This window comes from Aquarana catesbeiana, linkage group LG05 (genome assembly GCF_042186555.1).
Source record: "Aquarana catesbeiana isolate 2022-GZ linkage group LG05, ASM4218655v1, whole genome shotgun sequence".
NCBI classification, from domain to species: Eukaryota; Metazoa; Chordata; class Amphibia; order Anura; family Ranidae; genus Aquarana; species Aquarana catesbeiana.
This window is the reverse complement of record NC_133328.1, coordinates 477,184,017-477,197,437: the sequence shown is the minus strand read 5'-3', so window position 1 is coordinate 477,197,437 and position 13,421 is coordinate 477,184,017. Positions and strand designations below refer to the sequence as shown.

General features: G+C 43.9%; 1 protein-coding gene across 1 annotated transcript in view; it reads right to left on the bottom strand.

Annotated features, from left to right (window-relative positions):
• TTC39C (tetratricopeptide repeat domain 39C) overlaps nt 1-13,421 on the bottom strand; it is a 145,712-nt gene that overhangs the window by 26,473 nt on the left and 105,818 nt on the right. Inside the window, exon 9 of the mRNA XM_073631483.1 lies at nt 2,994-3,103. Coding sequence (XP_073487584.1) covers nt 2,994-3,103 — 110 coding nt within the window. The remainder of the gene's footprint in view (nt 1-2,993; nt 3,104-13,421) is intronic.

Genomic DNA, 13,421 nt, shown 5'->3' with positions numbered 1-13,421 from the left:
TGCTACAACTCAAGAGATGAAAGAAATCCCTCTAAGCAATGGAGTGCACGATCCACAATCGCATGTTTGGTGTGCTCCATATTATGCTCATAAAAATCTTGTCTATTAGTTACTTCACAATGCATAAAACCTTAGTACAGCAAGTTGATGCGTTTCAGCCTAGTCAGCCTTAGTCATAACAAAAACGACTTTATGACTAAAGCCAACTAGGTTGAAACACGTCAACTTGTTTTACTAAGGTTTTGTGTATTGTGGAGTAACTAATAAAGACAAGATTTTTATGGAAAAGAGAAAGGGTACTGCATAGTAGTGTGGGACTTTACATATGCCTCAAAGAACATGAAATGCCAAAAGGTAAATTTTATTTAATACGTAGATAAAAATAAGCTAGGTAAAAAAGCACCCTGGATGGGTGTATAATAGCATACAAACTTTGCAGTCACATGGTTACATATATTTTTCATGTGCATACTTGTTCTAGGAATGTGTTTTGCAGACTTCCGCTTCTTCAAAAAACATACAAGCAAGCAAGCAAATATTAAATGTGACTTCAATGTGTCTGTGCAGCTCACACTTGCAAAATTGTAATAAAACAAAAAGTGATGTAGATAGTATATACGTATGCTATCGAGCTCCGGATATAGATATGTGCCTACCGGCCCATGGGAGATGGCACCAAAGGGGTATAACAGTTGAAAAGGTGTGTATCCCAGTGGTCTTATTAGATGTTTTTCAGAGGTATTCCCAAGGTAATAATACCATCTCATTTGTTCATTGTTGCCTCATGACAGCCTGGCTATCGCTGGCATGATAAAGATGGCTGTCGTGAGTCTTATTTCCCATCCTTGCGCTGCTATTAATAAATGGTGATGTGCATTTCACAAACCCATGCAAAATTGCACGATTTTGTGTGCATTTACGAAATGCTAAGTGTGAATGCAAGCTTAGGGTCAGAAGGTAAGGTTAGAGCTAGAACCGAGGGGTTAATATTGAAGATTAGTTTCATGTTATGTGTTAAGGGGTTACATTTTAAAGTGAATGTAAACCCAAAATCTATCTCTCAGTATGTTTTATATCATGCCTCACTGTATACAGTATTTGTAAGAAAATCATTGATGCAAATCTGTTTCTTACCTGGACACCCTGCCAGTAACAGTAGGTGAAAGAAGCACCAGATATCCAATGAGAAGCAGTTTGAAGGTGAACTTATAGTCGCTTTATTGAAAGAAACAAATGGTCCAGCCAACGCGTTTCGGGGGAACAGAGACTCCCCCTTCTTCAGAGCTGTTGCTGTGTGCTAATGTTGAGTGGGGATATATCCCAAACTGCTGTGTCCATGACACCGTAATCAAATTGGTTATAGTTTCCTCTTTCAAGGGCAGTGTGTAGCACCACACCTACCCTTACAAATAGATGCAGTAACGACCTTTAAGGCCGTACCCAGAGGTAGCAGCCCAAGCCCTCCAAAAAGGGCTCACTGCCACTCTTCTGTTCAATTGGGCTGGAATCACCGGAAACTCTCCCTACCTGCCCCAACCATCACCCAGTCACAGACCCTCAACTGAGCGAGTCAGTCCAATGTGATCTCCAACCCAAAAGAGCCACCCTGCCAGTAACAGCACTGATAACATTAAGCCACTGTTTCATAATTAGCAGCAGTGATTTCAGCCTGCCATATGAGCTCCTTCAGTTATCTCTTGGGCTGTCTATCTTATAGACCTGATAGGCAACCCAACAGTAAACTTAAGGAATGCACAGGACAGGTAATGACATTGATTCCAATTATGAGGTAGTGGCATAGCAAATGTCAGCCAGCAACAGGAAGTGCTGTTACTGGCAGCACCTCCTGATAAGAAACTTTACAATGGATTTACAAAAAATGATTAGCTTAAGAAATCTGTACCCACTTTAGGAGAGAAGCTTTAAAGTGTTACTAAACCCACAACAGTGAAATCAGTCTGTATTTGCAGTAAAGCATGCTTGTAATACTCACTGTAGAACCTAAGGGGTTAATCCTCTGCATTGTGTAAAAAGGCTGTTTGGTCCTGTATGCACAGATCCCCCCCCCCCCTTCTTGCCTTGCCCCCAAAACATGTCCGGATTAGACAGAATTACTGGAGTTAGGCTGCACATGCTGAGTTTGGTGTGTAATGCTAGGGAGTTTTTTTTGGGGGGTGCATGTGATCAGAATAGGGCCAATCAGCACTGTCCAGACAGAGGGCTAGGGGTCCTGCATCCTGATAGGATAGCCAGTGCAGTATGAAAACTCTTCCTACAAGCTTTAACCAGGTAGTGATAGAAGTCACAAGACCGTTATATACTGCTGATGAGAAGAGGTATTTAGCAGTTTATATTTACTAAAATAATTGCATTTCAATGTTCTGTGTACTGTAGGAGACCAGATATAGTGAATGCAGGGTCCTGGGTTTAGTAACAATTTAAGGGGGGAAAATGCCAGTGTTTCCTGTCTGCAATCCCTCACAGTTAACTCTTGGGTGGCTGGAGTGTACTTTAAATATGCTGACACGTTCTTTTAAATCTAGCCTTCAGCTGTCAAATACTTTTGTTAACATTCTACAATAGTCTAACCTTAGAGAAAATCCACAAATCATAAATAGAAGACCTGCCAATCCCTACCTATTCTGAAGTCTGTGGTGACCTTCACAATACACAAGACAAGAAAACAAAATACTGCTTAACAGAGTACCATGGGAAATTTGAATTTTAATGAAAAATAACTCATACTTGTACCAGGAGCATTTCTGCCAGAGTTTATAGTGCCTATTTCTAGACTTTTTTTATTTACAGCAGGAAAAATCATAGCTTTGAAATGGCTTTCCCCTAAGCCCCCACCATTGAGGATTGGCATACATAGATCAATACTACATTACTTCATGTGGCCAATATTTAGGGAAAACTAACCCCACTTGTTATTTATCAGTAAGATGTTTTTTATTCAGTAGCTTGCTGTATCTATGGTGTTACATACAAACCTTTTTTACTGAAAACTGTTCAATCTGATTGTTTTTTCTCTTGAAAAGCTTCTGAACTTCTCTGAACACCTCCTGTGCTCCATCTACATCCCCCGTGGCACCCTGACACACTGAAATCACAATACACAATGGCTATCAATGGTAATTAGATACAAATCACTACTACCGTGTTATTACTGGTCAGAAATGACTGCTTTGTATATTTAGACATGGATGTAAGAAAATGCAACATAACCATATTCTTCTCTTTGTGCTATAAAACTCACAGAATTACATGATCTAATTAATGGTAGGCAGTGGTCTCAGTTTTGCTTCCTGATGGTCATGTCATGAAAGTTGGTGGCAAGTAACCAGGCAGTGCCCACTTTAGCCTACATTCAAATGAATTTAAAGTCTTTAATACAGTGGGGAGGATTTACTACAACTGGAAAGTACAAAATCTGGTGCAGCTCTGCAGAGAACCAATCAGCTTCCAGGTTTTATTGTCAAAGCATAATTGAACAAACTGAAGTAAGAAGCGGATTGGCTACAATGCAGCTGTACCAGATTATGAGTGCTCCAGTTTTAGTAACTCTCCCCCAGTGATCTTTACAAAGATATGAAAATGTGTCTCAAGCCCAGTAACGCCGGTGTTACACATTTATGCAGCATCACAGAGGTGGGTCTTCTTATAAGGCATTGCCTTAATGCACACCAGAGTTTGTGCTAGAAGTGCGCTCCATCGCATGCTCCCAATCACATGAACACTGGGAAAGGTTATCACAGTTATCAGTCAGAAAAACCAGCTCCTGTACTACTTCTGAATGGAGAGAAAGATACAATGGGTGGATTGTAGTAAACTGGAGAAGGCAGAATCTGAAGCAGCTGTGCATGGCAACCAATCAGTTTCTATGGTTCATTTTCTTTTTTTTTTCTTTTTATAAGTTATAAAATATAGAAGAAAAAAATGACAACATTGTATACATGTCGTAAGAAAGGCAAAATAGTAAAGTATAAGGAAATAAAGTAACATTCATATAAATAATAATTTGTATAATATATATAAATATTTGTACAAAGATGAAGTAGAAATCAACAAAGGGGAGGGGGAGGTTAGAAAGAAATACCAAGATGGGAAGATTTGATATATACAGCCGTGGTCAAAAGTTTTGAGAATGACACAAATATTAATTTTCACAAAGTTTGCTGCCTCAGTTTTTATGATGGCAATTTGCATATACTCCAGAATGTTATGAAGAGTGATTAGATGAATTGCAATTATTTGCAAAGTCCTTATTTGCCATGAAAATGAACTTAATCCCCCAAAAAATTTTCATTGCATTTGTGAAGAAGGCTTCAGGGTGTCCAAGAAAGTACAGCAACCATCAGTGCAGAGCTTGCTCAGGAATGGCAGCAGGCAGGTGTGAGTACATCTGCACACTCAGTGAGGAGAAGACTTTTGGAGGATGGCCTGGTGTGAAGAAGGGCAGCAAAGAAGCCACTTCTCTCCAGGAAAAACTTCTGGGACAGACTGATATTTTTCAAAAGGTACAGGGATTGGACTGCCAAGGACTGATGTAAAGTCATTTTCTCTGATGAATCCCCTTTCCGATTTTTTGGGGCAAACCTTGAACATAGAAGAAAAGGTGAGTGCTACCATAAGTTCTGTGTCATGCCAACAGTAAAGCATCCTGAGACCATTCATGTGTGGGGTTGCTTCTCAGCCAAGGGAGTGGGCTCACTCACAATTTTGCCTAAGAACATAGCCATCGATAAAGAATGGTACAAAAACATCCTCCGAGAGCAACTTCTCCCAACCATCCAAGAACAGTTTGGTGAGGAATAATGCCTTTTCCAGCATGATGGAGCACCTTGCCATAAGGCAAAAGTGAGAACTAAGTGGCTTGGGGAACAAAACATCAAAATTGGGGTCCATGGCCAGCAAACTCCCCAGACCTTAATCCCATTGAGAACTTGTGGTCAATCCTCAAGAGGCGGGTGAACAAAAAAACCCCCTCATATTCTGACAAGCTCCAAGCATTGATTATGCAAGAATAGGCTGCCATCAGTCAGGATGTGGCCCAGAAGTTGATTGACAGCATGCCAGGGAGAATTACAGAGGTCTTAAAAAAGAAGGGTCAACACTGCAAATATTGACTCTTTTGCATAAACTTAATGTAATTGTCAATAAAAGCCTTTGACATTTATGAAATGCTTGTAATTATACTTCAGTATACCATAGTAACATCTGACAAAAAGATCTAAAAACACTGAAGCAGCAGACTTTGTGAAAATTTATATTTGTGTCATTCTCAAAACTTTTGGCCACGGCTATATATGTATAAGAATTTTTAGAAGTATATCACACATATAATAGGGATCTATCAAAATTTGGAGGAAAGAAAGTTGTAATCCAGGGGGGACCATATTTTCTGGAATTTGTGGAAGAGTTGCAGCAAGTTTTTCACTAAACAAAACAAACTTTAGCGAAAGCTCCTCATCAGTTAAAGGATACGTTTTGTCTCAAAAGTATAAGTTCACCTTTTGGAACATGTTACATGTTCCACCCGTATTTAGGGTGGAACATGTAACATGTCCCAGCAGCTGCAGCCTCCCCCCCTCCCCAGTGACAGCAGTCAGGCATTTTCTCCGGGTGTCGGCTGTCACTGTTCGACAAAAAACAGGCCGCCAGGCCACATCATCCATTCACAGTCCTCTGTGAATGGGAAACTACAAGTACCAACAAGCCTTTGTGGCTGTCGGCTTGTAGTTTCAATGAACAATAAAAAGGGCCCAAAATGCATCCCTGGGAATTACAGACCAGTTAGCCTAACATCAATAGTATGTAAACTCTTGGAGGGGATGATAAGGGACTATATACAAGATTTTAGTAATGAGAATGGTATCATTAGCAGTAATCAGCATGGATTCATGAAGAATCGTTCTTGCTAAACCAATATACTAACCTTCTATGAGGAGGTGAGTTGCCGTCTAGATAAAGGAAGGCCCGTAGACGTGGCGTATCTGGATTTTGCAAAAGCATTTGACACAGTTCCCCATAAACGTTTACTGTACAAAATAAGGTCCGTTGGCATGGACCATAGGGTGAGTACATGGACTGAAAACTGGCTACAAGGGCGAGTTCAGAGGGTGGTGATAAATGGGGAGTACTCAGAATGGTCAGGGGTGGGTAGTGGGGTTCCCCAGGGTTCTGTGCTGGGACCAATCCTATTTAATTTGTTCATAAACGACCTGGAGGATGGGATAAACAGTTCAATCTCTGTATTTGCAGACGATACTAAGCTAAGCAGGGCAATAAATTCTCCGCAGGATGTGGAAACCTTGCAAGAAGATCTGAACAAATTAATGAGGTGGGCAACTACATGGCAAATTAGGTTCAATGTAGAAAAATGTAAAATAATGCATTTGGGTGGCAAAAATATGAATGCAATCTATACACTGGGGGGGGGGGGGGGGGGGGGGGGTAGAACCTCTAGGGGAATCTAGGATGCAAAAGGACCTGGGGGTCCTAGTAGATGATAGGCTCAGCAATGGCATGCAATGCCAAGCTGCTGCTAACAAAGCAAACAGAATATTGGCATGCATTAAAAAGGGGATCAACTCCAGAGATAAAACGATAATTCTCCCACTCTACAAGACTCTGGTCCGGTCGCATCTAGAGTATGTTGTCCAGTTCTGGGCACCAGTCCTCAGGAAGGATGTACTGGAAATGGAGCGAGTACAAAGAAGGGCAACAAAGCTAATAAAGGGTCTGGAGGATCTTAGCTATGAGGAAAGGTTGCGAGCACTGAACTTATTCTCTCTGGAGAAGAGACGCTTGAGAGGGGATATGATTTCAATATACAAATACCATACTGGTGACCCTACAATAGAAATAAAACTTTTTTGCAGAAGAGAGTTTAACAAGACTCGTGGCCACTCATTAAAATTAGAAGAAAAGAGGTTTAACCTTAAACTACGTAGAGGGTTCTTTACTGTAAGAGCGGCAAGGATGTGGAATTCCCTTCCATAGACGGTGGTCTCAACTGGGAGCATCGATAGCTTCAATAAACTATTAGATAAGCACCTGAATGACCGCAACATCCAGGGATATACAATGTAATACTGACACATAATCACACATAGGTTGGACTTGATGGACTTGTGTCTTTTTTTCAACCTCACCTACATGTAACTATGTAACTATGAACTACCATTGCGCTGTTGAGCGCTCTGGTAGTTCATTCCATCTTCCTGTCAGTGTACAAGCAGACAAATACACTGAGAAGTCTGCAGGCACCCGCCATTGATAGTGGGTGCAATGCTTTGCAGGCTCAAAGTAAAAAAAAGCTGAGTTAGACTTACCGGTAACTCTTTTTCTGAGAGTCTTCCAGGACAGCCCATGGGACCTTGGGCTCCTCCTACCAGGACAGGAAACACGTCACCCCCACCAGATAAAAGGGCGGTCCTCCAGGCCCATGTCAGTCTTCTCAAGAACCGTAGGACCCTGCAAAACATATGCATAATACACATAACTTCAGACAGAACCGGGTGGGAATCCCGCTGTCCTTTAAGACTCTCAGAAAAGGAGTTACCGGTAAGTCTAACTCGGCTTTTCTCCAAGCGTCTTCCAGGACAGCCCATGAGAAATGAGCCAGAACTTACCAGTCTAGGGAGGGACAACTGCCTGAAGGACCTTATGACCAAACGCCTGCTCCTGAGCTGATGGGAGATCCTGGTGATAATGTTTAATGAAGGTCGGTCGAGTAACTGGACCATGTGGCAGCCCTGCAAATTTGTTCCGGTGAGGCACCAGCCCTCTCAGCCCAAGACGTAGACAAGGCTCTAGTTGAGAGCGCAGTAACAAAAGGTGTAGGAACCTCCCTAATTTTGTAAGCTTCAGAGATGGCTTGCTTTATCCATCTAGCCAATGTGGCTTTAGATGCACTATTCCCCTTTTGAACTCCAGAAAAGAGGACAAATAAGGCATCAGTTTTCCTAAAGGTCTTAGTGACTTCAAGATAGACTAAGAGAATCCTTCTTACATCTAGAAAACTAAATTTTCTTTCAAGGTCGCCCTGTGGCGAACTACAAAAGGTTGGCAGTACTATGTCCTGAGATCGGTGGAATGTACTTGCCACCTTGGGCAAAAAACCTGGATCGGTTCGTAAAACAACTCGATCCTCAAAAATCGTGAGGAAGGGCTCCCTTACTGATAGGGCCTGCAACTCACTTACCCTACGAGCTGAGGTAACAGCTATAAGGAACAGTCTTTAATGTAAGTAACTTAACAGAAATACTTCCCAGAGGCTCAAACGGAAATTCCACCAGAGTTTGAAGTACTTGGGACAGGTCCCAAGTTGGACAACTTCTCACCACTACTGGTCTGGCCCTAGAGATAGATTTGAAAAATCTGGCTATAGTGGGATTTTCCAGGAGAGAAAACTGGAGGAACACACTAATAGCTGCCGCCTGTACCTTTAAGGTACTAACTGAAAGACCTTTGTCGACACCCTCTTGGAAAAATTCCAAAATAGATGGAATATCATGGGTTAATCTTTCATTTTCAGATAACCATGAGTTAAACTTTGGAATATATGGCTCTAGTAACCGGCTTCCTGCAATTAACGAAAGTCTTGACTACCTTGTCAGAGAACCCCTGGGCGCTCAGTATCTTTTCTTCAGATACCAGGCCATCAAGTTTAAGGAAACCACCTGAGGGTGTGATACTGGACCCTGCAATAATAGGTCTTCCCTTTTCGGAAGACTCCGCGGAGGCTCTGAAACCAGAGACTGTAGCAGGGAAAACCATGGCCTCTTGGGCCAAAATGGGGCAATTAGAATGAGATCCATCTCCTCTAGCAGAAACTTCCGGAGGACTTCTGGAATCAGTCTGATTGGTGGGAAGGCATAGCATAGGCCTGAAGGCCACGGGTTTGCCAGAGCATCGATCCCCAAGGCTTGGTCTGCCAGGTTCATGGAAAAGAATATCTCTGTCTTGCGGTTTTTTCGGTTTGCGAACAAATCCGCTATGGGATAACCCCATCCCCTGGTGAGGTCTGCAAAGACTTTGGGATGAAAGGACCAGTTGTCTTGGTCTATCCTGTGACGGCTGAGATAAGCTGCCAGGCAATGGTTTGTCCCCTTCAGGTGTACAGCCGAAATTGAAGCTAGATTCCCCTCTGCCCATGAAAGGATCTCGTGGGCAATGGACTGAAGCATCCGGCTTCTCGTGCTTCCCTGCTTGTTGATATACGCGACTGTCGCGATATTGTCTGACAGAATTTGGAGGTTGTGACCTTTGATCTTCATCTGAAAAGACTGCAGGGCTTTCTGGACTGCTAGCAGCTCTCTTTGATTGGATGAGGCCCTTGCCTCCCTCGAGGACCACTCTCCCTGTACTACTGAATTGCTGAGGTGGGCCCCCCCATCCCCAGGAACTCGCATCCGTGGTAATTCTTCGGGATATGGGAAAGCACCATGGGAGACCTTCTGCTAGGCGCTGGCCAGTTCTCCACCACCACAGGCTTCTTTTTATCCTGGCGGGAAGCCGGATCCTTGACTCCACGGACCTTATGTCCCCATCCCAGTTTCTTAATAGAAACATTTGTAACGGACGCTGATGGAGTCTCGCCCATGGTACCGTGGGAAAACATGAGGTCATAAGACCCACTGCCCTCGACACCTGTCTCAGAGAGACCGACTGGTTGGTCTGCAATGCTGACATAGTCTGGAACACTTTGGTAATCTTCTCCTGAGGAAGAAAAACTCTTTGGTTCACTGAGCAAAAATCGTAACCCAGATAAGTTACTTTCTGGGCCGGGATCAAGGATGATTTTTCTTTGTTTATCAGCCAGCCTAGGGACTGTAAGAAGTCCTGTACAGCCTGGAGATCCTCCAACAGCCTCTGGTATGATTTTGCCACTATCAGGAGGTAAGGGATCACAGTTATCGCCATTAACCTTAGTGGAGCCAGCGCTTCCCCCAACACCTTCGTAAAGATGCGTGGGGCTGAGGAAAGACTGAAAGGGAGGGCTTGAAATTGAAAACGTCGGGTTCCCATACTCGTCTTCACTGCCAATCTCAAAAACTTTTGGAAGGCTGGATGGCTAGGGATATGAAGATAGGCATCCCTTCAGTCCAATGTGGTCATAAAGCAGTTCGGGTATTGTAGGTTTGAGATTGTAAAAACCGTCTCCATACGGAAATGCTTGTATTTGATGGACTTGTTTAAGGTCCGGAGATTTAGGATAAGTCTAAACTTTCCGATGGCTTTTTGACCACAAATACATGGGAATAGAATCCCTTGCCCTGCTCTGACTGAAACAGGAATCAGGACTTTTTGATCCAATAAGTCTCCGATCTGGAGACCCAGAGCCCTCGCTTTCTCTCGATCTTGTGGAGGAAAGGTGACCAACAATCGTTCTGATGGTTGGTGAACAAACTCCAGCCTGTACTCGTTGGACACTAGGTCCAGGATGAAGGGGCTCGAAGTGACTGCTGCCCACTGTGGGATGAAGGCCCAATCTTTCTCCCACCGGGGAACACAAGTCACTGTGGCTTGGCGGGCTGTTGAGGAGGGTTAAACAGCACTCCCCCTTTGCCTCTGCCTTTGTGCCCAGTCCAATGTTTTTTCGGCCTGCTGTCCTTTTCTCTAGGACTCTGTTGCCTGCCTTGGCCACGAAAAAATTTCTGGCTGTCGGGATTCTCTTTCTCTGGAAATGCCTTTTTCTTATCAGCCGTGCATTCCAGAGCCTCCTGCAGTCCTAGGCCAAACAAATGATCGCCTGTTAAGGGAAGCCCACAAAGGCGTAATTTGGAAGCTAGGTCCCCTGACCAGGTTTTAAGCCCGATGCTTCTCCTGGCCGAGTTCACTAAAGTCGAAGTCCTGGCCGACATTCTTACCGACTCTGCGGAAGAATCTGCCAAAAAACCTACAGCCTGAAAGAGAAGAGGAAAGGACTTCAAAATCTGCTCTCTCGAGGTACCCGCTGACAGGTGTGACTGAATCTGAGTCAACCAAACCTCCAGATTCCTGACCACACAAGTGAAGGATATCCCCCCTCTTGTCCATCAGATCCTTAAGCGTTCCCATATCATCAAACGCTAGGTCCGAATTTTTTAAAACCTTTGAAAGAGGTGCGTCCAGCTTCGGTTTTTTATTCCATGGCTGCGCAGTGTCCTCATCAAAAGGGAACCTTCTTTTTAGGTTACTAGAGGAGAATGGTTTTCTCCCCGGGTTATCCCATTCCAGTTTAACAGTATGAACAATTCAAGGGTGGTATAGATAGCCTTTAACAAGTCATCCACATCCTCTACAGATAACTTAAATCTCGAGCCTCGAGTGGATTCTCTATCCCTGGGCTCTATATCTGACCCTGAATCTTCAGGGGAAGAACGGGTAGATCTGACCTCAGCCTCAGAGTCTTCACTCTCTGCCTGCTGCGGAGTGCTGACTGAAGCTCTCTGTGTGGACGGACCCTCTACTGGGGTCTGGAGCTTGTCAACAAGTGTTCTAAAAGAACTAAAGGTGGACGCAAGCTCGTCCCTAACAGAGGTTAGCATTTTCTGACAAGAGGTAACCGGGTCATCCTTTACAAGGCCATCTATACAGCTGTGACAAACGGCTTTGCTCCACGAGGAGCTCAATTTGTTTGCGCACACCACACATTTCTTTTTAGGTGGCTGCGTTTGAGTCTTATCTTGGGTCTTGGTCTGTAAGACAAAAAGATAAGTGACCCCTAATGAGACTCACAGCCACCCCACCACTCCAAACCACCATGTGCAGGAGGGAGGAAATGTGTCCCCTTAACCCACTACTACAGAGAGGGGAGGGGGAGGGAACACTCACAGGGAGAGCAAGATAGTGACATAACACTTCAGGCTTACCTGTGAGGTGCTGCTGTTGGGTGCATCGACTGCCTGTGTAGGAACTGCAGACTGATCCATCTTGCCCCTTTCTGGCTTTCCACAGCCTGGCTGCTTTCACCAGAAGACACCAGCGGCCAGTGTCTCCTGTTCGCGCCGTTTAAGGAGACTGGAACCGGCGTCTCCGGCGCCCGGCGATGATGTCATAAGCCCCGGAAGTGACCTGCTCTCAGTACTTCCTGTGGGCCAGCTTGGAGCGCAGAATCCCCACCCCCTTTCGAGCACCGCAGCTTCCTGCTTGTCCTCACACAACTAGCCATGCTGCCTGTGAGGAGAGGAACTGCTGCTTTCCTAAGAACAGCGCTATGGGAGCTGACACCATGCCGGTCCTGGCCCTCTCCAGGCACTGAGACACAGGAGACCGCAGCACAGCCAACCTCTCCAGCGGAGTGCTGCTACTGGCAGAGGAGAGGTTAGTGAAATGCCCCAAATAGCCCTATAGAGCCCCCGCTCATGAGACCTAGGGACCAGGTTCCAGGAACATGTTACCCCCCGTCCGGAGGAAACACAAATAACTGACATGGGCCTGGAGGACCGCCCTTTTATCTGGTGGGGGTGACGTGTTTCCTGTCCTGGTAGGAGGAGCCCAAGGTCTCATGGGCTGTCCTGGAAGACGCTTGGAGAAAAATGCAAGTTTTTTTACCTGCAAAAAGCTGTGCATTTATTATTTATTTTTTAAAGGTGGACTTATCCTTTAAAAATAAAATGGTGTGGTATATGTTAAGGTATAAGCTTAACTGAACATGCTGAATATGGACAAATAATATATATATATATATATATATATATATATATATATATATATATATATATATATATATATATATATATATATATATGGCATGATAATGGCAAAAATACACAGCTTAATCTTTAAAAAATGTTTTTACTTTTACCATTTTGGGTTTAGTTTTTCTTTGATAATAATAATAATAATAATAATAATAATAATAATAATAATACAAAAACAAGAGATATCTATTAGCATTTACAACCAAACGAAAGTCCAATTTGTCCTGAAAAAAAAACAAGGTATAATTTACTTGGGTACACTGAGTGGTTACGGTGATATTACAGATTTACTAACACATGCCAACTTTGCAAAATTTGGTTCAGATCAGGGCCGGGACAAAGTGGTGAGTAGGAGGGGCGGCTGCCCTGGGTACTGTGGTATCATGTGAGGTGGTAGGGCGCCATGAGGAGATTTGGGGGAGGGGATTTGTGTTGGAAGGGGGAATTTGGGGGGCAGCAGGGGGAAAGAATTGTTCTAGTAGGGAAAATTTGGGAGGCGAGGTGCTAAGAGTAGTGATTTAGAAGATCTGTTTTAGGAGGGGGGATGGGGAAAAGGATTTGTGCTAGCAGAGCGGATTGGGATTTTGTGTTAGAAGAGGTGATATGATGTGGGGGGATGGAATTGTGCTGGAAGGTGATTATTTTTGGGGGGAGGGTTGTGCTAGTGTGGATGAGTAAGGGTTATTTGTGCTAGGAGTGGAAATTTGGGCGGGGGGATTTGTGCTAAGA